The sequence below is a fragment of the Phoenix dactylifera genome, chromosome 14 (assembly GCF_009389715.1).
Source record: "Phoenix dactylifera cultivar Barhee BC4 chromosome 14, palm_55x_up_171113_PBpolish2nd_filt_p, whole genome shotgun sequence".
NCBI lineage: Eukaryota > Viridiplantae > Streptophyta > Magnoliopsida > Arecales > Arecaceae > Phoenix > Phoenix dactylifera.
Window position 1 is genome coordinate 19,653,118 of NC_052405.1, and position 23,167 is coordinate 19,676,284.

Genomic DNA, 23,167 nt, shown 5'->3' on the forward strand with positions numbered 1-23,167 from the left:
CCAGCAATTGATCAGCAATCTTGATCGTGATCTGCAATATGCCATAACAGTTGAGGGGAAAATGGACATTGATTCAATCTTGAACTATGAAGATGTCAAAAATGCTATAATGGAAAAGGTATTCTGCTTCCTGATTTTCCCCTTACTTTTTATCCCCATATTTCTCTCTTCTTAAGCCTTTCCTTCAATCAACTCAATGTAATTGATTTACACCCTATTGTACCTGCTTTGCTCTAAGCTATTCATCCTCTTGTTTCCAAAGGAAGGGGGAAAGACATGCTTCTCTTTTTAGATTTGTCCAGTGTGTATGCATCTGCAATCCTTTTTTAAGAAAAACTTAGATTACTTTTCTAAGAACTTTTTTTTCTAGATGCTGAAATTATATTAGTTACTAAATATTCTATAATAAAGTTTTTGCTTTTACCAATATCTATCTGTAGTCCATACTGTCTACTCAAAAAAATAATCTGTTTGTAGTGGAGAATATTTGGTGATCTGGTGAACACTGTTTTTTGATTTAATGGTGAATCTTTTTGCTTTTTTAAGTAGCAAGTATTTCTAAAATATGAGCATATGAATGCCTAACTGTTGAAGTTCAATGTCAATTCTTTTATATAAACTTGCCTCTTTACTTGCAGCTTATCTTGTTGCGAGATCGTCCAACACGTGAGGAGTGTCCTCTTATTTATCATCTTGATGTTGCTGCAATGTATCCAAACATTATTTTAACGAACAGACTTCAGGTATTGTCTTGTACTTTTAGAAGATATATGTAATTTGATGTTATTTTCATGTAATAGAAGACTTCTGTTATTATTTTTTTAAAATGAAGCATCTTGCCTATTTTTCTTCTGTATTGTCTTCTTCCCTTTTTTTTAAAATAAATTATATTGGATCATATTCGTACGTACAGAAAAGTGTTTTTGTTATGCTAGCAGAAAGAATTTTAGACTTCAGTACTGTGCATTTGTTTGGAATCTAATTGTTAAAGCTGCTATTTGTTACATTGTTTCAAATCAGGTTTAGAGACCTGCAGTAGAATAAGCATGCTTATTATTACCAGCTGGGTTTAGAAAAAGAGTTTGGGAGGCCTAACTCGCTTCGTTCAGTATTGGTACAAAATAATGTTGAAGAACAGGAAGGAAGAGTAATTGGGATGGAAAGAAGGAGAGTAAGGAGGAGGAGAGATATTTGTGTTCACATGATGCATATGTTCGAGACCATCAAAATACATGATTTTTATTTTCTAGACATTAGTAGCATAGATCATGATTAACCATGTGAATCTTAATTTGAAAGCCCCATTATTGATTTTGGAGTCAAGAGTTGATAGATACCCTCTCCTCTTGTGAGGGGCAAAGTCCATGTATATATATGTGTATATTTACACTACATGCCTTGCATACAACATGCAAGGGGCAAAAGTTTGCCTCTTGTGTTACCAGAGCATGACTCAACATACCTAAGCCCAGTCATATGACGTCAGCTTAATGAATCCTGATTTACCAGTAACCTGTTAAGAGTAACATATTTTGAAAACAGAAGCTTTATCAATATATTTTTGAACTTCCTCCTCTCCTTTCTCGCCCTTAGTGGCTTTAAAAACTCTAGCTCCTCTTTCACACTGCTCCAAATCTTCATTACATAGGTCAGTTCAATCTTGTTTGGAATTCCAACAACTCATCCTCAATGAGTGCAGCTCCGACACTTCAGTACATCTGTTCGCCCCCGTCCCCCCCAATATTTTCATGGTTTTACCTCACATCAGCTGAGCACTTCTTGTTGTTCATTTAACCGTCCAAGCTCTTACTTTTCCTAAACTGTGACTGATATGAAATTGCTGGTGTCTTATTATTACTATTAATATAATATTTATATTTTTATGTCTAAAAGCATGCAAGATGTTTGATCCCTGGGAGCACCTCTCCAAAATGTATGCCCCCCCTTCATTTTTAATTATAAGAAGGTGTCTTTCATGTGCACCACATAATAATAACTACTTAAGCCACTCTTATTTCAAACGTAGATCTCTGCTTTGGTCAATGAAATATTTGGATGTTATGCTTTATTGCAGCCACTGTCGATAGTCTCGGATGTAGTTTGCACAGCATGCGATTTCAATCGTCCAGGAAAAAATTGCCTGCGTAAGCTTGAATGGGTTTGGCGAGGAGAGACCTATATGGCAAAAAAAAGGTTCAAAAGTAGTGTCTATTCTGTTTTGTGATGAGTTAAATAGGACTCTTTTGATCTGCTAATCTATAAGTCATCTATCTTTCAATTTTTCAGTGATTATTATCATATAAAGAAGCAAATTGAGTCAGAACTAGTGGAAAATGGTGAAGGTCAGACAATAAAGCCCTTCCTTGACCTCCCCAAATCAGAACAACAGTTGAAGCTGAAAGAACGCTTGAGAAAATACTGCCAGAAGGTAAACACAAGTGACTTTCTATAGATTCTCCCTAAAGGAAACTTTTAGATAGTCTGATGCTGATATCTAACAGGCGTATAAAAGGGTTCTTGACAAGCCCATCACAGAACTTAGAGAAGCTGGGATATGCATGCGTGAAAATCCTTTTTATGTGGATACTGTTAGGAGGTTTGTAGACTTTTAATTTCTTGATTATGTAATGATTTTCGATATTTTCTGTAGAAGAAACTTGTTTCTTTCTTATTGTATGTCCACTTGTTGTAGAGTTTATCTTTTCTCAAAAGATTATGCTAAGTAATATCTGTTGCACTTCTCAAATTCCAGCTTTCGGGATAGAAGGTACGAGTACAAAAGTCTTAATAAGTTGTGGAAGGGTAAACTGGCAGAGGCAAAATCCAGTGGGAATTCTATGAAGATTCAGGAAGCACAGGTGGGAATTACATATACATGTATGTATATATATAATATGTGTGTATGTACTTATGTATGTATGCATATTTTAAATATCGCCACAGGGCTATCTCATTGGTTTTTTCCTCATGTGGTGTTTGCAGGATATGGTTGTTCTATATGATTCCTTACAGCTTGCTCATAAATGTATACTTAATTCGTTTTATGGATATGTCATGCGGAAGTGAGTTTTAGTTGAATCCATTTGACCTTATATCTTGCATGTGATTGGATTTGATTACTTTGTCATACTTGATGGTGACTAGGAAATAGGAATTTGACATTCTTTACTGTGCATCTTAAAAGGGGCGCAAGATGGTACTCAATGGAAATGGCTGGAGTTGTCACATACACTGGTGCAAAGATAATTCAGAATGCTCGTTTACTTGTTGAAAAGATTGGGAGGCCTCTGGAATTGGACACAGATGGCATCTGGTGTGCTCTTCCTGGATCATTCCCTGAGAATTATGCCTTTAAAACAAAGTAGGTATATAGTTTCTGATTTTTCCTATTTTTGAAAAAATGCAAAATGCTTAGCAAAGCATCATTGAAAACTATTAATTTTCATACTTGAGTGAGTATGTCAGCCCATCTCTCTGGCTAACCCATTTCAGATTGAAGATTGTTTTACTTAAGTTGCATAGATTTCAATTAGTGTGAATTCACAGTTGTGCCCTACATTAATCTGGGGCTTTACCATTATAGGTTCCTTGTGGCGGGTCTATTGTTTCCTTGTGATTGCTTTGTATCACAAGAGTCTAGTACTTAGGCCCTGTTTGGGGGAGCTGTTAGTAGTAGAGCTTTTGGAAGTAGAGCTGTTGGAAGTAGAGCTGTTTGAAGCAGAGCGTTTATAAAAAGTTGTTTGCTGTTTGGTAACTACATTTCTAAAGTGCTGTGGCACTTTAACATGTATTTGGTAAATAAATTGAGAAAGTACTTTTGTGTGACAAAATGACCATAAAGGACATTACTAGTATTATACAACAGAACATAATAAAATATAATACGTATTAATACATAAATATATGATATAATATAATATTAATGTAATGTAATATAATATTATTATAATATAGTACTATAACATTATGTATTATAGAATAATAATTTAATATAATATTAAATTATTTAACATAATATATCAATGTATTATGATATAATGTAATATAATATTATATTTATAGTATAATACAATAATAAAATTAGTTAAATAATTACTAATTTATTTATTTATTTATTTATTTAGATCAGATTATTTGCCACTCACTCATTATTTTTCTTTTTATTTATTTATTTTATTTATTTATTTATTTATTATTTTATTTCATTGAAATATAGAAGGGTCGCCGGCCATGGGTGGTGGTTGCCACCGTGGGCAGCCACGAGCTTCCAAAAAAAAAAAAGAAAAAAAAAGAAGAGAAAGAAGGAACAGAGGCGGCGGCGTTGAGAGGAAGAAGAAGATAGAGAGGGAGAGGGAGAGGATGGGTGAGAGAGGAAGAGGTGGGATGAGGGTTTTGGGGAAAAAAGTGAGATTTAAATGGGGGTATTTTGGTCCAAAAAATAGCTTTCCGATAAAGCTGAAAACAGCATTTTCGGAAAGCTCCAAATTGGAGCTTCTTCCCAAAAGCTGTTTTCAGCTTCCCGCAAAAACTGAAACAGCTTTCCGAAAATTTTACCAAACACCATTTTTTATCTAAAAGTACTTTTAGAGGGTTAGAAAGTGCTTTTTGGCCCTCCAAAAGCTCCCCCAAACAGGGCCTTAATCTTTGTTGTCTTGTTAGGTAGATCACATTAGGTTTTCTCAAGTCGCTATCATTATGAGCATGTTAGCGTGTGTGCATTTTGCTTGAAGTTGGCACATTCTGTTCTTCTTTAGTTGCCAAGGAATGCAGCAAATCAATTTTCCTTAACATATTACTTTTCAAATGCCACGTTAAGATTCATTTATTCAGTCAATCCTCTGATGCCTGAGTTATGTTTCTCCCCCATTATCATAGATATCTAGAAACTGCTTTCATGTTACCAATGCCATATTCTTCTTTTAACTGTTTTTCATGTCTCTTCTGCCATCTTTAAATAAGTTCCTTTCCCTTCTACAAGAGAACTAGGTTGTTGCATTGGAGGGGTAGATGATGCCTTGGTTGCATTTCTAATTAGGACTTGGTCTGTAAGTGGCTAGAAACTCATTATCAAGATGCTGGATTGGATTCAACTTTTGAATGGATAAGAAAACTTTGTTTGTTCAGCAATTTTGTGTATCAAATCCAATAATGATTGTAGCTGTGTTGACAACATATTGTGCATTAATTCTGTGACAGAGGCAAGGAAGGCCTGATGTTTGCTTTAGAGTGAGACAGTGGAAGAACAAACTAAAAATGCAATGACCAAATTAACTAGAGAATAACCTAAGCCTAGAAGTATTAAATTTTAAAGATCTATGGGCAAGGGAACTAAACTAATCTAAGTGATAGCTAGTAGCTTTACAACCTTGCCACCAGGAGGGGTTCTCCATTCCAAGGACTCTACCAAAGCGATGCCTTGAAGCGTGTTGTGACAAGGACTCCAATTGGCTTCACTGTCATCCCCAAAATCTGCCAAGACTTGCCCAAAGTCTACCACACAGAAAGAGGAACATGCAATGCCCGAAAGAGAACTTTTAATTCATTGATCAAGACATGGTGTACATAGGAGGTACTTACACGGTTTGGGACCCCTTATAAGTGATAGGGTCAACTAGATGTCCTCAAAGTTTGAAAACAAATAAAAAACAAGTTCCTCCTAGAACTTACAAACTAAGTATTCTCACTATTGGAGAGCTTCTAGAAGAGATTTTCTTTTGATGGTGAACTAATTACCAATTACCATCTGAAGGGTTCAGATGGTAGCTACATTGCTAATAGATGCCATTTGGCGGGTGGCAGCTCTATTATCATATGCAAGGTTCAACATACCTATTTGTACCGTACTCTAATAGGCATACCGTACCATACCGGTGTCGAACCGGTATGCAATCTCGTGCCGTACTGACATTTGATAGGCCTCGTTGTCTCGTACTGTACCACATACCGCTGCTGTAATAGGATGGTGCCGGTATGGGGTCTAATACCGATACAACGAACATTGGTCAGATGCCTTAGTACGTGTCTTCGAGTTGAATTCAGCTCCCTAATCTTCGGAGTGTGCTTCAGGGTCTTTACATGGTGGATGGGACACAATCAAATTTGGTGGAGTTCATCTCAGATTTGGTTACTTCTAGGGCATGCCTTCGAAGCTTTCTTCTGATGATGTCCTGGGTATCATCTGTTATCTTCTGATAGTAGTTGTAGCGCCGTGGAATAGTATTGGTTGGACCCAAACCCTCTTGGTTCTAATGGTGATTGCAAGGTCGCTCGAAGTGTTCTGATGGTCAGAGTGGTGGTGTTAGTCACTTCTTCTAACGTAAAGCATTCACCATTAATTTTCTTTTGATGGCATTTAGCTAGCTGTCAAAACATTTCTGAATGAGGGATATTTGCCATTGGATTAGAGCTCGATCCATGTTGTTCCTTCAGAGATCTCGACCAAGATTTCAAATACTGCTGGAGCAGTATAGTACAAAGGGTACCATATCATTTTGGTAGGTTTTCAACACCGATACACTATGTTGATGCAGGATGCACTCAGTACTTAGCATTGTATCATTCTAGCAAGAAACCGGCACGTGGTCTAGTACCAGTATGTGAAACCTCGATCTTGAGCTTTCATACAACCCTTCTGATGGGTCTAACTCTTGGGTCCCCAAGTAATGGTAGTCAAACCATAGGGTCGGGTGTCTTTGGTCTGCATCACTATATATGTACAAGTTTTTCTTTTTTGAGTCAAATTAGGATATCATATGGACTTATATGATGGCATATTGCTATATCAGACAATTTAGCATTGTGCTTGCTTCTTGAACATTATGTATATGAGCTTATTAAATTGTTGAAAAATGAATCCTTATATGATGGCTGGCTACTAATTGTTTATTCAATTTACAATTAATCATGGTCCCTAAGTATCATTTTTTGTCCTTTTTTGAATGCCTAATTGCAATTAGAGAGAATCTTGTGATATATGACCCGGCCGAGTCCAACTCCTCTACAATTTATGACACAATCCTAGTCTTGAAAACAAGAGTTACACATTCAGAATATTGTGGAATAGACTAAAGGGCTAAGGTTAAGAAAAAGCTATTCTAAATTTTGGTCGGTTGAACTGTGGTTCGTCCTAGCAATCATCAGCAACAGTGACTCCCTTTTCCATTCACCTCTTCCTCTTCTCTGATTCCTGGTTATTCTCCTCATCCTTTCTCAATGGCCGCAGCCTTCGTCACCTAGTGTGCCTACCAAGCACCAGTTGCTTCCTTGAGAGCCCTTCTTGGCTAATTGTTTATTGGATGTGAAGCATGTTAATAATGCAAATAAATTTATGAAGTTGCTTATTTTGGTCTTATCATTATATCTTCTGGATTTGTGGCCTCTTTCCTTATGCTGACCATGGCTGACATTTCTTTCAGAGATCGAAACAGGAAACTGACAATCTCATATCCATGTGTCATGCTTAATGTGGATGTTGCAAGAAACAATACTAATGATCAGTACCAGGTGAGCAACAAAAAATTACAACTTAATGCTAAATCTCACCCAGAATTAATATTTATTAAAAGATATCTATTTCTCCATTTGAAGTCATTTGCTCTGCTTTATATTTGGGTAAGATCTGTGTTAAGCATAAAAAATATTTTTACTCATATTTTGCTCCATTCTGTTTTTCATCAACGCCATTCCTCTCAGACACTTAAAGATCCTATTACTAAAACATATACGACGCACAGTGAATGCTCCATTGAATTTGAAGTGGACGGGCCATATAAGGTAAGTATATTGCCATGGAATAATCTCTATCTTCTAGCTGTACAGTTTTGTTGGTCCTCAATGCATGTCAAGGTGTTCATTTTGTCATGGTTTCTTTCAACAGGCAATGATCCTCCCAGCTTCAAAGGCAGAAGGGATCTTGATCAAGAAGCGGTATGCTGTTTTTAATCATGATGGTACACTAGCGGAGCTCAAAGGTTTTGAGATTAAACGTAGAGGCGAGCTGAAGCTCATAAAAGTTTTCCAGGTATGTGTCTCTTTCTCTGAGGATGTTAATTTTGTGTTTGTTTAGTCGCATGGCACATTTAGGGTGTATTCAAAGTAGTGAACATGTATCTGAATGGACTGTAATGCTTGGATCCCAGAGATGTACTACCCAGGCAATTTCCATTTTGTATTTCTGGATATACATAATGCACCAATCAAACGACCAAAACACCCTTGGACTTCACCCATTTTATGTGAATAAAACAAAGTTTAGCACCTTTACCTGTCTTAAAAAGCTATCCACTAAGTCACCTAGGCACCTGCCTTGGCTTAGGCAGTCCCCCAGCTTCCACACTTCAAGGCCCGAAAGGTGGGCCAACTTTCTAGGTGTTTGTAAGTGCATGCTGGTCATCTAGTGGGTTCCAAGCAGGCTAACCTAGGTGACCTAGGTTGGTTAGATGTGAACTATCCTTTAAAGAAGACTGAATCCAACTTGTTTGATGGGAAAATTATAGCCCTATCCTTTAAACAAGACCGAACCTGACTTGTTTGATGGGAAAATTATAACCCAGCATCACATGGACTTTCTCTTTTGTTCCCAAACTCATTGGCTAGTTAAAACTGATAACTGTTACTAATTCTTTTAATTTGTTTATTTCCAATTATATTTTATTATCTGTCATTTCATAGAGTTGCTTTGCATTAACGTAATCGAATTGTTGAACATGTTTCTTCAAATGAATAACTAATTTCTAATGGTATCATTGACAGGGAAAATTTGTTATTTACTAGTTGACATGTCATACTACTTTAGGTTGAAGTGCTAATTTACCTCCTTTGCTCCTTGATTTCCTTTGTTTTATTTCTATTTTAATAACTGTCATACAATATGAATCTTATTTATTTTTTATATATTTATAAGACCGTGCAGGCATCACCTAAGTATCTACTTTCCACCTAAGCACCATGCAGCCCCTACCCACCTGTATTTTGTTACTATCTTTACAATGGTTGCTGTAATTAATGCATTGGTTAAATGACCAGCATAGCCTTTCATTTTACCCTTGTGAACAGCCATTTATATGTGCAGGTATTCGTATACGTATATGTTTATGTATATGTGGATACAACAATAGATTCAACATATTACCAATTTAGCAATTTAGCATCCTGTGTCCCAATGTGCCCTCAGGTTCTCGTATGCATGCATGTTTTTGTGTGTATGCATGTGTCCCCATGCTCGTGTGCAAGTGCTAGTCCACGTTCATCACGTACTTATGATTTTCTTGTCAAATATGATGCCCTTATACTGCCATTGATTCTTAATATTTTCACTTTGCTCTGCATGAAAAGCGTAAGTAGACACATCATGCGAATACAAATATGTTTCTTTTCTGTGGCTCCTGGTTTGTGAAATATGATGCTCCCTAAACTTGTTAGGGGATGCTGTATCTCACTCTGCAGGTGCATGAAAAGCATGTGGGGATGAGGCTGTCACCTGGTGCTATTGATTAAGTCTTTGAGGGTTGGTGCCAAGGACCTGGATTTGACTCCGACACCTCACCTCTATTTTGTATGGGATTTCTCCCTTCAGAGTTCTCCAAAAAAAAGCATGGAGATGATGTGTGCAAGTACAGATATGTTGCATTAGCATGGTGATGTATGACCAATTAGTGGACCTAAAGCATTAGAGAAATTAGGACTTGGGTCAGGAAATTTCTTTGCCATCAGGGAAATAAAGGTTTCCTCTTTGAAGGCTACAAAATTATGAGATCAAGTATTCTGTTTTGTTCCTTTGGGAAAGGTATGGATGCTAAGAGTCCAATCACTAATGGTTCATGGTTGTCTTATAGCAGAAATTATATTGCAGAAATAAAATTAAATTATGCAGAAAATAAAATTGAAATTCAGTCTGTACAAGCATGTATTATATCAATGAAGATAAGAAATAATAGATGTGAATGATAGAGATCAAGTAGAAAGGAGAAGAGAGAGAGACAGAGAGAGAAGAAGGGCCAAGCTGACCTGCAGAAATTCTTTCATTCTTCCAATAGAAACTACATGTGCTGCTTCTAACACCAGCCATAAGGCATTTTTATGGGGTTTAACATGACTATCTGCAAATAACATCTCCAATTTTTTTTCCTAAAACTGCAAAATTTGGGATTATGAGTAACATTTCGTTGAAAGAAACATAAAACAACCCACAAAAAGAATCAAGTCTAAATGATTCTATTAGTAATTCACTCAAACACATGGTTTGCCGTACTAGTTAGTACCGTACCATATCGGTCGGTACTGTTCCGTTCCGAGCGTACTGTACCATACCGGTACTGAACGGATACACAGTCTTGTACTGTACCGATACTCAGTACACCTTGCCTTCTCGCACCGTATCACGTACCGACGCTGTAATAGATTGGTACCAGTATAGGGTCTAGTACCGAGATGGCAAATTTTGCTCCAATATATATCTAAAGTAGGGCTCTTGTGCACTAATACTATTTAAAATAGGGCTCTAAAATGTACTTTAAAAATTTCCTTAAAAATTCTAAAAATACAATGAAACCAAAATTTGCCATCACATGACTCCTAGTCTTTCTGCTGTAGATTTTCTCTGTGGGGCCTATATGGCCAACTGTTTTGTACCATCCATTTTCACACTGCTCTATATATTTATATATAACTTTACCGACTAATCTTATCAGAAAGCGCTGATTTTAGTGAGGTTTTGTTCAATTCTTTCTCATTGCTTTCTTTAAGATTGTTTCAGTTTGCCTCCTTTTCTTCACGTCCTGATACACCTCCTTTTTTTCTTTGCAAATGCTTATGTCATTGCACTTAATTTTCAATTACTTTTATTAATTCAAATCACATCCTCAATGTTACTTCACTTTTGTCCCGCTTATACATTTCATTTGTTCCTTCCTGAACTAGTTTCCCTCTTAACAGGCGGAGGTCTTTGACAAATTTCTCCATGGATCAACCTTAGAGGAATGCTATGCAGCTGTTGCTTCAGTTGCAAACCGCTGGCTTGATCTGTTGGATGTAAGTTATCAACTTCTAGAAAGCTACTTACCATCATCCTTCAGTTATTAATTAGTGTGTCAGTCTGTGAATGTTTGTGACAATACTCATGGCTTATATTATTTTGTCAGAATCAAGGAATTGATATTGCTGACAGTGAGTTGCTTGATTACATATCAGAGTCAAGCACGATGAGTAAATCTTTATCTGATTATGGAGAACAGAAGTCATGTGCTGTGACTACTGCAAGACGACTTGCTGATTTTCTTGGAGATACAATGGTTAAAGACAAAGGGCTACACTGCCAATATATAGTTGCTCGAGAGCCACAAGTAAGGCATTCCTTTTGATTTATGATTAGTTTGAAGAAGTATGCCAAATTTCCAATCTGCAACTTCCATTCCTCTATATCAATACTCATATCAATCATAGAACATTAATAATTACTTAACAAATTTTTCTACATTCTAATAGGTGTCTTATCTTTCATCATTCTGGGATTTAAGCTCTTAGGTTTTTTTTGTTATCTGGATAAATTCTTACAACTCATTTGCACAAATCAGTCATTCTCTTAAACTTGTCATGGACAAATCTTTGTTTAATTTTTTATTTTGTTCTCCCAAAGATCCAATGAAACCATGAAACTTAACATTCTTCATGTCTGATTTGACGTGTCAAGTGCACCGGCCTGTACTGGTCAGTACGTACTGTACCAACTTGGATCTGGCACTTGGCATCCCCTGGCAGTGGTTCCTGGGCAAGCTGCCCTGAACTGCCATCTTCTGAAAGCATATCAGGTAATATCACTTGGTACAACTTAATCTTTTCTTGGCTCATCACAACCAACATGTGCTGGCTAGTTCCCTTGTGATGGAAATCATGGAATGCTACATACTTGTGGTGGACAACATGCCTGCCAAGGACCAATATGGCTACCAGAAACAGTATTCAAATCCTTGGTTATAACAGTGAGCAACTAACGAAAATATCTCTGAATGGTTACTTTTGAAGTGTTCATTGCCTGGTTTACTTGTTTCATATGTACTGTCATTTTGTAAATCAGTTGACGTGAGGGTCATTTAGGTTCGCTTGTCACCAGGCTTCTTTGGTGGCCAGTGGGCACCATGGATAGGTTTCTGATATAGCAAGTGCAAAATTACATTAAAGCAAATCAAGATGAAAGCTAACAGTGTTGCAGCTAGTCTTGCTAGAAGAGGTGTTTGAGAGCTAACAGAGTACTATGTGTGAGGCTAATACAATGACTAATTCTTATCCATCTTGTCCTCTTTTTCTTCTCCTCTCTCTCTCCTGATCATAGGCATAAACTTTTTTTGGTAAGAAGAATTTCAATGACCCTTTGGTGCAAGCAGAAGTATCCATGTAAATGATATCTGACAACCTCCATTGTATTGTATGCCCCTGCATGTGAGAAAATGAGTCGCACTAATTGCTAAACAATTTATGGCTTGGTTACCTTGCCTGTAGATGTGTATAATCAAGCATTCCCTAAGCTGCTGAGTAGTTGCTAGTACATCTAATAGACATGGGTGCCTGTGCTCCAGATGTGATGCGATGAAGGCTGCTGAATCTGCTGCACAAATTCTTACTTATTGACAAATGGATCTGTCATTTTGCTTCATTCCAAAACAGTCTTTTCTTTTGAAGTTACCAAAAGATTTGCAGCTTTCTTGATGTAACTGTTATTTCTTTTTTCCTTCCACCACTTACGCATTCAGGGAACTCCAGTAAGTGAGCGCGCCATCCCTGTTGCAATATTTGAAACAGATCCAGGTGCTGTTATTATCCTTTGATTCTTTTAATTTTAGAGTTTGAGAAAAGTGTTAACATTCATATAATTTATGCATTCATCCTCCTATCTAATCTTATGTGCAGAAATTGCGAAGTTCTATCTACGGAAATGGTGTAAAATTTCATCTGATGTAGGCATTCGATCCATTGTTGATTGGTCCTATTACAAGCAGCGTCTTAGTTCAGCTATTCAAAAGATTATCAGTATTCCTGCTGCAATGCAGAAGGTGTGAACCCTAGATTCTTCTCTACTGATCAAAACAATTTGTCCGTTAACTATCTCAGACCAAATATCAAACTTTCCCAGGTTTCTAACCCTGTTCCTCGAGTACTTCATCCTGATTGGCTGCACAAAAAGGTACGTGAGAAAGAGGACCGATTTCGCCAGCGTAAGCTAGTTGATATCTTCAATACAGTGAACAAAGATGAAACCATGCAAGATGGGACAAATGTTGGAGACATGGAAGACTTGGTTACCAAAAGAGTTGTTTCAGAAGTAGGACTCCGACCAGTAGCTCATAGCTATGAAGTTAACAAGGAAAACTGTTCATCGAAGCAGTCCTGTCCAGAAGCTGGAGTAATCTTAAACCACGGGCAGCAAAATGCAACTTTGTGCAGACCTCTCTTGTCATTCAACCAAAATGACATCTGTAGTGAAATTGTTGACAGAAATGTCAATTATCAGGCATGGCTCGAAGTCAGAAAAAGGAAATGGAAAGACACTCGTGAGGAAAGGAAGAGACGCAGGTAACCAGGAGTAGAAAAAACTATATATTAGATTACTTGTTAGTTAGACAGAATAGCTTGTGAGAACTTCTGTTTTCGAGTAAAACACTGACCAGTATGTAAGTGTTTCTGATTTGTTTTATATAATTATTTTCTAGTAAACAAAATTAGATATTGACCAGTGATATAATTTTGTTTTCTAAATTTTGAACTTGTCAGAAAGCCATTTACAAAAGCATCTTTTTATTGGTTACTAACATAAAATGGTGAACTCACAAATTTGGAACTTACTAGGGGTGCATGCAGTAACCCGCTTGCCATTGCCGAGGGATGGCAGATGACGCTGCAAATACCAGCCTCAGGGGCATCTGGTTTATATCAATTATAGATAATTGTATAGCAGAGAAAAGGCTTCAGGTGCTTCAGAAAGTCGTTCCCATTAATACATCATTTTAGTGTTTTGTCACTATCATATTTGTACGACCGTACCATGCGTAACCTTTCCCAGTATATTGTAAGGAATCCCTTGATGACTTCTTACTATTCTAGTGACTATTACCTCATAAGTTTTTGGAGAAATGCTAATATTTTAAATTCTATTTATTTAATACTGTGATCCATAGTCATAATTAAGTGCAAGGCCGCAACAAACTTTTTAATACATTATTATGACATTTATCATGGAAAATATCAACTAAATTCAAAAGCATGTGGATTTCATTGGTGATGTTACTTTATGGTAAAGAAGACATCATATTATTTTTTAGTATCTTTAACTTCAGCATACTAAACATGTCACATGCTACCAAATTGTAATATCGAGTGTTGACAGCTAACAAAACAAGGTACAAAAAAGACCGACATTACATGTTTCCAACAACTAAAAAATGTTAGGAAAAAGAATTTAAGGAGGAGAATGAGAGAAGGGGAGTCAGGACTCGGGAAGAGAAACAGACTATAGTAATGGAGTAGAAGAAATGATGAATCTTCCTTAAGATTTGTAGCTACAGATTTAAGGAGAGAGGAATCCTCCAGTGAAGCAAAAGGAAACTAATTGATCTCTTATCTAATTTGTTATCATTGGGAAAGGTGTTTTGGTTCCTGTTTTGCCATATGCTCTGGCAACAATTGGTATTCTTTGCACTTAAAATGCAAGTGAGGATAATTTTTACAGTGAAAACATTGTAGAATAATTTTTACAGTAGATAATTATTTAAGTACCATTGCTCAATTTTTCGTGGTACTATGCATCATTTTCAGGTTAGGTATCACAAAGATGTCGCAGCAATCTGCTGGTGCAGCTAAGTTGCCTGCCTCCATGTTCAACTATAGACATAATCAAGACAGAAGTGGGGTTAGTTCATTCTTCAGAAGACAAGAGTTGGCTCTTGTGCAATCTCACTGGCAGGTAGTTATGCTTCGGCAAGCATTATATTCTGAATGTTGGTTTTTTCTTTCTCAGTTTAGTGATGATTGATTAGACCTAATATTTTGTGGACCAGATAATACAACTTAATCCGAGTACACAACCTGGGCGTTTTTTTGCTTGGGTTGTTGCAGATGGAATAATGCAAAAGGTTCCCATAGATGTTCCAAGAGTGTTTTATCTTAACACCAAGGCCCCTGACACAGAAGAATTTCCTGGACGGCATGTGAAAAAGATTCTTCCTCATAGCAGACCAAATTTCAATCTCATTGAGGCAATCCTGGTCTTTTGAAGGGCTTTCAGTTTCTTTAGATTATGATGGCAAGAAGTTTTTTGGTTTGTTTCAAATTTAATAATAATATGCCATATTTTATACAGGTCGTTATTAGTGAAGATCAGTTCAGGGCTGCAAGAAAGAAACTTGCAGCTCACCTAGCAGGCCCAGAAGTTGAGGTAAAAGCTTATGAATATGTTGACTGTTTCCCAACATGGCCTGAATCCTTGCCTGTATGGCTTGATTACATTTGCAATTTTTGTTTACTTTTTTGTGTCCAGTATCATGTTATAGGATGTCAATGAATTGTTTGCCTCATGCTATGTTGTTTATGCTCATTGGGGTTGTTATGGGGTTGATGAGGAATTCAAGCTTCTGTTCCTTTAGGTTAGAAGATGTTATTAAAAAACACTTATTTTTGGTGAGACAGGCTGCTGAACCGATCGAAACCGACCGGTTTAACCTGTACCGTACCAGTACCGGCCAGCACCGGTACGACACAACCATAGAATTCGGTTTCGACCCCAAAGGTTTGGGGTTGGAACCGAATGGCTCCTTGCCCGTACCGGTGCGGTTCGCATCGGTACAACCTAGTACCGGTGGGAACCGGTTCGGTTCGAACCGGTTCGGTTCGAACCGGTTCGGTTCGAACCGGTTCGGTTTGAACCGGTACAAGCCCGGTAGCGACACCGGGGAAGAAGAAGAGGAAGAGGAAGAAAGAGAAAGAAAGAAGAGGAAGAAGAGAAAGAGGAGCAGAAGAAGCCTACCTATAGCACCGAGCCTCGGGCCGACGAGGATCACCCGTCTTGCTTACGGTTTCGGCTCCTTCTTTGCTCGCGGGACAAGGGGGAAATAGAGGAGAAGAGAGGAGGAGAGAGGGGAAGAAAGGAGAGGAAGAGAGTTCGGGAAGAAGGAAGAAGGAAAGGAAAAAAAGAAAAGAAAAGAAAAAAAAGGGCGTTTGCGCGCGGGGCACCCTGCCCGCATGGGCGGGAGTGGGGAATTGCTTGCGCCCGCGCGTGGGCATTTAATGCCACTCTTTGGCTAAAACGCGGACGTGCGCGTGTCACGGATTTTTTTTTTTTGCGGTTCGGTACCGGTCCCCACCGGCACATTGGTTCGGTCAGTTCCGCGTACCTTGGGTGAGACTTGTGTTAAATGCACGTGGAAGGATGCTTAGAGGAAAATACAACATTTGAAGATTGATGAGCTTGTAACTTTGTTGGCTATCCTTGATATAGTCTTCATAATATGGTAAAGATTTAAGGGAGGACTTTCGTGTTTGAGAAGTTTTTGCTAAATCATGTGAAACTTTCTTGGATATTTTCTGCATCTGTTAGACTTGGGCTCTGTATAAAGGGGCAGGGTCAGATTGGCTCCATAAAGATCCTAATATAATTTTTTTGAGTTGATAGATGTTGATATCCTTAAATATTCATGGTTCGCCATACTGGCCCGAATCGAGTGCTACGGGGCATACCGTACCGGTATATACGGATGGCGTACCGAAATCCAAATCGGGTGTTACGGAACATACCGTACCGTACTGGTTTGGTACCAGTATCCGGTACGGATGACATATCGATACTCGGTACGTCAAAAAATTATGTACCGTACCATACTGATATAGTGCTAGTGTAGCACCGGTACGGTGTCCGGTACTGAGTCTGCGAATCTTGCTTAAAGTAAATGCCTAGCATCATCGAGGACTAGCAATTTACTGCTGGTATTTTGGTGCATGGTGCTTCATTGTGCTAGGTGTTAATATCCAATTATACTGGTTATAAAGTTCAAATGCACTTGTACTTCTCTAAACATTTAATTTTTCCTAATATCGTCTTCTAACAGAATATAAGCTTTGTTAGTGCTATGGGTACAACCATGGTCTGCGGTACGGGCCGATACATACCGTTCCGGCTTGGAACCGGTACCGGATCAGAGTGGAATCCGGTACCGGTAGCTTATCGTTGGAGAACTGGTATGGAACCGGTACGGAACCGGTATGAGACCGGTACGTACCGGTCCGGGCCGCCACCGGTATGCCAACCGGTACCTGTACGGCGAACCTTGGGTACAACACTATATTGTGTTAATGTGTAGACATAGTTAGATGTCCCTCTCAAGTTCTCATCATAATTTTTTTCAGGTTCTTGTGTTTTTATCTTGAACAAAATTTTCCAAAGTTAATTTGTAAGACAAGCCTGGAACTATGAAATGCATATGATAAGGAACTACAATCACAGATAACTAGGATGATTCGATCCTACAATAATACAATTTTATGGACTAGTGTATAACTAGACTTGTCACGGATGCTTAAGGAGAGTCCTTTTTAACCGGAGGAGCCAAATTTTTTTTTCTATGGCAATTTATTTTTGATTTATGCCTAAACAAAGGCAAATTTTGGAATGCCTAAATATGGTTTCTTTTTTTTCTCACGTTTAGGACTCTTATGGGACACCAATATATGGTATTTTTTCTTTCTTATGGGACGCCTACTTAGGGAACGTCTATTTATGGCATTTTTGTCTTTCTCTAAGTTTAGGATTATTTGTAATTGCTTAAAAAGCATTCCAAATGTGCTATATAAAGACATGCCCTATGTTTTGTTTTTAATAAGGTCTGACGAACCGGCCCGTACCGGCTGGTTCAAACTGATCCGGCCTGTAACCGGTACGCCGGAGCAGTAAAAATCGATACGGGCCGGTTCTGTGCCGGAGACGAAGAGAAGGAGAGAGCGCGGGGAAGAGAGGGAGAGAGGAGGCTGGGGGGCGGCGGAGCCCGCGGGGGAAGGGGGGACCGCGGGGGCGCGGCCTCGGCCTTCGCCGCGCCCCTACGGGCTCCCCCGCCCCCCGGCCTCCGCGGCTCTCCGATGGCGGCCACGGGTCTCCTCCCTCTCTCTCTTCTCTGCCTTTTCTCTCCTATTCTTCTTCTTCCCCAGCTCTGGCGAGGAAGAGCTGGCCGGTACGCCGGTTCCAGAACGATCCGGAACCGTACCGGTCCAGTAGGCGACCGGTACGCCTACCGGACTCGGTATGGCGAACCTTGATTTTTAGAGAGAGAATTAATTCGAGTTTTAGTGAATTAAGGAATTAAGCCTTTGGCTTGTTTTTCTTCTTTTGGGTGTTCTATATCTCTAGGCTTTTCTTTGGGTTGGGAGCGTGTTCTTGCTCTGTATCTCAGGGAGATTGTCTGTAAGTGGTGATCACTAGAACTCTGTATCCCTAGGGTAGATTCCTTTTGGTGGTGAGTTTTCTTTTTCCATCAAACTCTGTATTCCTTGGGTGGATTCCTTTGGGTGGTGAGTTTTTATCTACCCATTGTTCTTGTTCTTGAAGATTTTGGGTTTACCACTATTCTCAAATTCTTGGTTGGTGTTGGAGTGTTCGTTGTTGCCTTCTCTTGTTAGAAATGCTTGTATTAGGGATCAATTTTTCTCTCTGTTTCTTTGTTTAGGAAGTTACATCTTAGAAGTATTCAGTGCCCTTTGCTTAGAAGCCTATGCCTGTCTAGAAGAAAAAAGCTTATACTAAATTGAAGGGCTATATATAGATCTGAGAAGGAAAAAAAGGTCTAGGTTGTGGACTCATGGGAAGAATGTGGTATTCAACCAAATTTAGCTTTCATATCCTCGAAGAGTTTTTGATTTTTGTCATGCACACAATGTTGGAAGGAAGCCAAGATAACTATTTGATATGGAGGTGTGGAAAACATAGTAGCGCCATAGGAAGAGCTCACTTGGAAAAAGGATTCTTCAGTTTATTTGGTGCATGGACTATCGATTTACTTACATCTTGGTGGAGAAGTTCAGTAGAATAATCTTTAATATTCTACTTTACAATCTTCTGAATTTCCCCAACTCCTATGTATGCTAAATTAATCAATTTAGCATAATCATCAAGCTGATTGTTAACTAGTCTTGTCTATGTCCCTCTGTTGGCTCATTATGTCTGCATTCCTTTCTTCAATCTTGTCAATACTATTCTGATGATATGTAGGAAGGCAAGCTGTTGTGCAACAGTAAATTTGTTCTATTGTGACCTGAGTGTTATGGATTTGAAACATTAAACAGCTTCGCTCCATGTGGTCTAAGGCTATATACATCTGACCCTTTCCAAACCTTGCCATGGCCGGAGCCTCATCCATTGGGCCGTCCTTTGTTATTCAAATGATATGTAAAATTCCCAAAGCAATGCTAAGAACACTCAATTAGTTCCCATTTTTTTATATTTTGTTCTGTATGTTTGATCCAAATTTAGATTGTGGCAACTTCTAGAATAATTTATTGACATATTTAATGCATATACTGATTATCAGTTCTCATCATTCACTTTGTAATGCTGATCAGTGAGCTACACTTCCACTTTTCTGTTTATTTTGATTTGAGATAATTTCCTTGTAACTCTGTCTAGGGGATATATGAGACAAATGTGCCGTTAGAATTTACTGCTATCCTCGAGATTGGTTGTGTGTGTAAAGTGGACAAAACTGCTAAGCTTCGAAATCTCCAAGATGGATGGAAACTGAGCGAGCTGCATATGAAGACTACAGCAGAATGCTCTTATCTGGAACAAACTCTCTCCTTTTTTTACCTGTATCACAGGTATTTTATGATATTGTTTTACTCTATCATGTGTCATTTATTTATTCAATCTTGCTTTAAGCTAACTGCTTCTTTGTTCTTCCAAGCTGAAAGCAAGCAGGCCATGTATCAAATTTAAACATGCTTGTCGTCCCGAATATATGAATTAGTTTTGTAAACTTTTTAGACTGAATTTCTTTTCTCTTCTCAGCATGTCCGAGGGGAGGGCGATATATGTTATATATTTTCCTGTATCATACACAATATTTGCTGTGGTTGTTAATCCTTTTCAAAACAAAGAATTGTCATCATCACTTCTTGAAAAGCTGTTCCGTGAAGCTTGCCAAACATTGTCCATCGAACCACCAATGCCAGGAAGTGCTACTTATAAGGTATAATCATAGTTACATATGATCTATAATTCTGTTTTCTTTGTTTTGATCTTCACTCTTGTTGATCACTGATATTCAGGTGGACTACGTTCGATCAATTGAAGCTGGCAGCAAGCTTTTGCAAAGAACATTGATTGATTACAGGTTTATTTCATATTTTCCCAATCTTGAAAGTCTATTTCAGATATTCATGAAAAGTGGACGATCAATTGTTTTTGTCAATGATTTATTCTTTTTTCAGTTGCACTTCCCTTCCCTGAACCTTTCTCTTTTTATGTTAAGGAGTTATATTTGATAGCTATAAGCCTATATATTAAAACTTCTAGTAGGGAATGAAACTTGAAAGATAGTTGCACCCTGGATTTTCTTTTCTTCTCTTAGTTGATAAGAGATCATAATTTATCACTTTATGATAAAGAATGATCTAACTTCAAAGAAGGCTCCCTGGCTCTCTTTTCCATTCTTAGTTGTTGAAGGGTTTTAACTTATATAACATTTTCTGATAAAGGATGAGCTGCAAAGAAGGTTCTTGAAGCATTTATTTTTAATTTAAGTAATCTGTAGTCATCTATTTGCTGAATGAGTGGGTTTGGTCTCTATCACTATGGCTAAAAAATATCTGCAGCCTCGAGGTATTCAGATCAAACCCGTTTAGAAAAAAAAGGCTAGGAACTAGGAAAAGATCTGAGCTGCCTTTAATTTGGCAAGCTTATACCATATATCTCTTTGCTAAGCTAGAAACTTTGGTATTTCATCTGGCTTATTGCATGACAAATCTGTCCGAGATATCCTAACAATTCTTATACAGCTTTGGTACCTTAACTGGTAAATTGAACCACAATCCCATGGTACCAAGCTCAGTAAAACTAGCTAGTGAGATATGAATTGCCCTTAGTTGGTGAGAGTCGTACAACTTTGGTAAATTTAGTTGGAAAAGGTAGGAGGTGTGTTTTAATTACAGGTATGGACATCTATGTTGTGTTGGGATGGCAGTAGTACATTCCCTGGTATGACAATTGCAAAGTGTTTGATCTATAATCATTAGTATTTTTTTATATTCATAGATAATCATAAGAACTCGATGAACCATTTAAATGTATGTGCATAATACTATTTGAAAACTTAGTACAAGATGTTCTATTTTCTTTAAAATCCATTATGAAAAATTACATGAAAGTGGAAATGCTTTTTATTATGTAATTGATAGAAACTTGGCGTCCCGCAACTTTACAATACTTTACTATTCTGACGTAATACCATTCTGCATGGGAACAGTACTGCCACCCCCCTAAGATAAACAAAAATTGCATTTTTTTGGTTTATATAATCACTCTAGTTTTTCTAATTCCATGATCATGCTGGTTGGGTTATGGGTCTGTTTGGTATCCAGAGCTAAACCAGTTGGAGTATGGGCCTACATTTGGTATTCAAAGCTGTGCCTGCAAATTGCTAATTAAGGCTTAGGGTTATAGGTCCAGATCTGCTTGGGTATGTGTTTACCCAAGCCATTTGCACCTGTTGTTAGATGAATTTGTCAATCCTCATGGTATGAAGATAACTTGGAGTGAGGGAAAACATGATTGTACTGCAATCTAAACTAACTGACATGCAGTTAGCAAATACACTAAGTGACAATATTGTTGATGTTTTCTTTGGGACAATAATCTTTCAAATGGTGTCTTTACTAATGGAACTCGAACAGTTTTTAACTTTACTTTTTCTGTATTTGAGTTGCAATTTGGTCTGCTTGAGGCTAGTTTAGTGTTTTCTGACAGACATCGACATCCTGGCCCTGCAATTGGTGTCATAGAATGCCCAAACATTCAAGTTATTAAATCAGGAATGCGGATTCTTGATGATTTTCCATGCATCAGTATTCCTTGCAATGCTCGTGACTGTAATTATCAGGTACTTCTTCGTGCTTAATGTATGTCCCTTTGTGCTTTATGTTAGTCATATGGTTTTGTGGCTAATGTGGTTTCACTTTCATTTCTTACTCAAGGCTCTTGGATGGCAAATCATGGCCGGCAAAATTGGCATGCAACGATGTGCTGCATCATCCCAGTGGTTCAGTGAGAGAATTTTGCTATCTAGATATGCACATGTAATATTATTTATAACTATTATGCTTCATTGTTTTTACTAGGCTTTAATTGATATATGTGAAAATTTGCTATCTATAACAAGCTATGAAACAGGTGCCTTTGGGGAATTTCGAACTTGATTGGCTTCTTTTTACTGCTGATGTCTTTTATTCTCGGGCATTACGTGATCAGCAGCAGGTTGGATCTCTCCTGAATATTGATGTAGTATAATAAAATTTTCCTTAACATGCTTTTCTTATTGATTCCTTATTTCCTGGATTTTGCTTTATTCTGTTGCTTATGTGGTATAATGATGTGATTCTTCACAAAGTTTCATGTTTACTAATGACCATTTTTTTAAAACATATATAATGCAGGGAATTTAGAAGTTGGTAATAGGTTTATGTGTGAAGGATGTGCAATTTAATATGGTATCTTTATAGAATCTGGTTTAAATAGTTTTAATGTTTTCACATCTTTGAAAGATACACTGAAAATACTTTCCTTCTAGAGGATAGAGTTTGCTAGCACCAATAAGCTCTATGAAAACTTTAGAAAGACAATGATATGTAGTTAGAGGTTAAAGGTTAAAACTATAAGTGGTCCGCCTTGTTGATGACAAAATTTTGTTAGTTTTAAGTTTTAACCATTCTGGGAATCAAATTTCCTAGTTAATGTAAACAAGTGTGACAACGTATCATGTGTATGAATCAGTACAGTTTCTTCATATTTAAACGCTTTCTTTTGGAAGGGTTAAGCTTCAACTGCCTCGGCAAAGTCTTTAAGAATGTTCGCAATAGCCTCATCTTTCCAATTATTATCTTGAACAGAGTCAAATTTGTTTCTTTTTATGATTAATGCTTCTTGACT

General features: G+C 37.7%; 1 protein-coding gene across 5 annotated transcripts in view; it reads left to right on the forward strand.

Annotated features, from left to right (window-relative positions):
* Window positions 1-23,167, forward strand: part of LOC103719838 (DNA polymerase epsilon catalytic subunit A) — a 47,794-nt gene that overhangs the window by 18,897 nt on the left and 5,730 nt on the right. For 4 of the 5 annotated variants that reach the window (XM_026809527.2, XM_039133876.1, XM_026809525.2 and 1 more), the window contains 25 exons: window positions 5-118; window positions 639-743; window positions 2,075-2,193; window positions 2,287-2,428; window positions 2,502-2,596; window positions 2,753-2,858; window positions 2,983-3,062; window positions 3,185-3,361; window positions 7,416-7,503; window positions 7,693-7,773; window positions 7,877-8,020; window positions 10,933-11,028; window positions 11,139-11,339; window positions 12,744-12,798; window positions 12,901-13,043; window positions 13,124-13,563; window positions 14,803-14,950; window positions 15,045-15,251; window positions 15,347-15,421; window positions 19,652-19,842; window positions 20,033-20,213; window positions 20,293-20,357; window positions 21,989-22,121; window positions 22,216-22,317; window positions 22,412-22,495. In XM_026809527.2, coding sequence (XP_026665328.2) covers window positions 5-118; window positions 639-743; window positions 2,075-2,193; window positions 2,287-2,428; window positions 2,502-2,596; window positions 2,753-2,858; window positions 2,983-3,062; window positions 3,185-3,361; window positions 7,416-7,503; window positions 7,693-7,773; window positions 7,877-8,020; window positions 10,933-11,028; window positions 11,139-11,339; window positions 12,744-12,798; window positions 12,901-13,043; window positions 13,124-13,563; window positions 14,803-14,950; window positions 15,045-15,251; window positions 15,347-15,421; window positions 19,652-19,842; window positions 20,033-20,213; window positions 20,293-20,357; window positions 21,989-22,121; window positions 22,216-22,317; window positions 22,412-22,495 — 3,372 coding nt within the window. The remainder of the gene's footprint in view (window positions 1-4; window positions 119-638; window positions 744-2,074; window positions 2,194-2,286; window positions 2,429-2,501; window positions 2,597-2,752; window positions 2,859-2,982; window positions 3,063-3,184; window positions 3,362-7,415; window positions 7,504-7,692; window positions 7,774-7,876; window positions 8,021-10,932; window positions 11,029-11,138; window positions 11,340-12,743; window positions 12,799-12,900; window positions 13,044-13,123; window positions 13,564-14,802; window positions 14,951-15,044; window positions 15,252-15,346; window positions 15,422-19,651; window positions 19,843-20,032; window positions 20,214-20,292; window positions 20,358-21,988; window positions 22,122-22,215; window positions 22,318-22,411; window positions 22,496-23,167) is intronic. The other variant, XM_026809526.2, reaches the window with a different exon arrangement.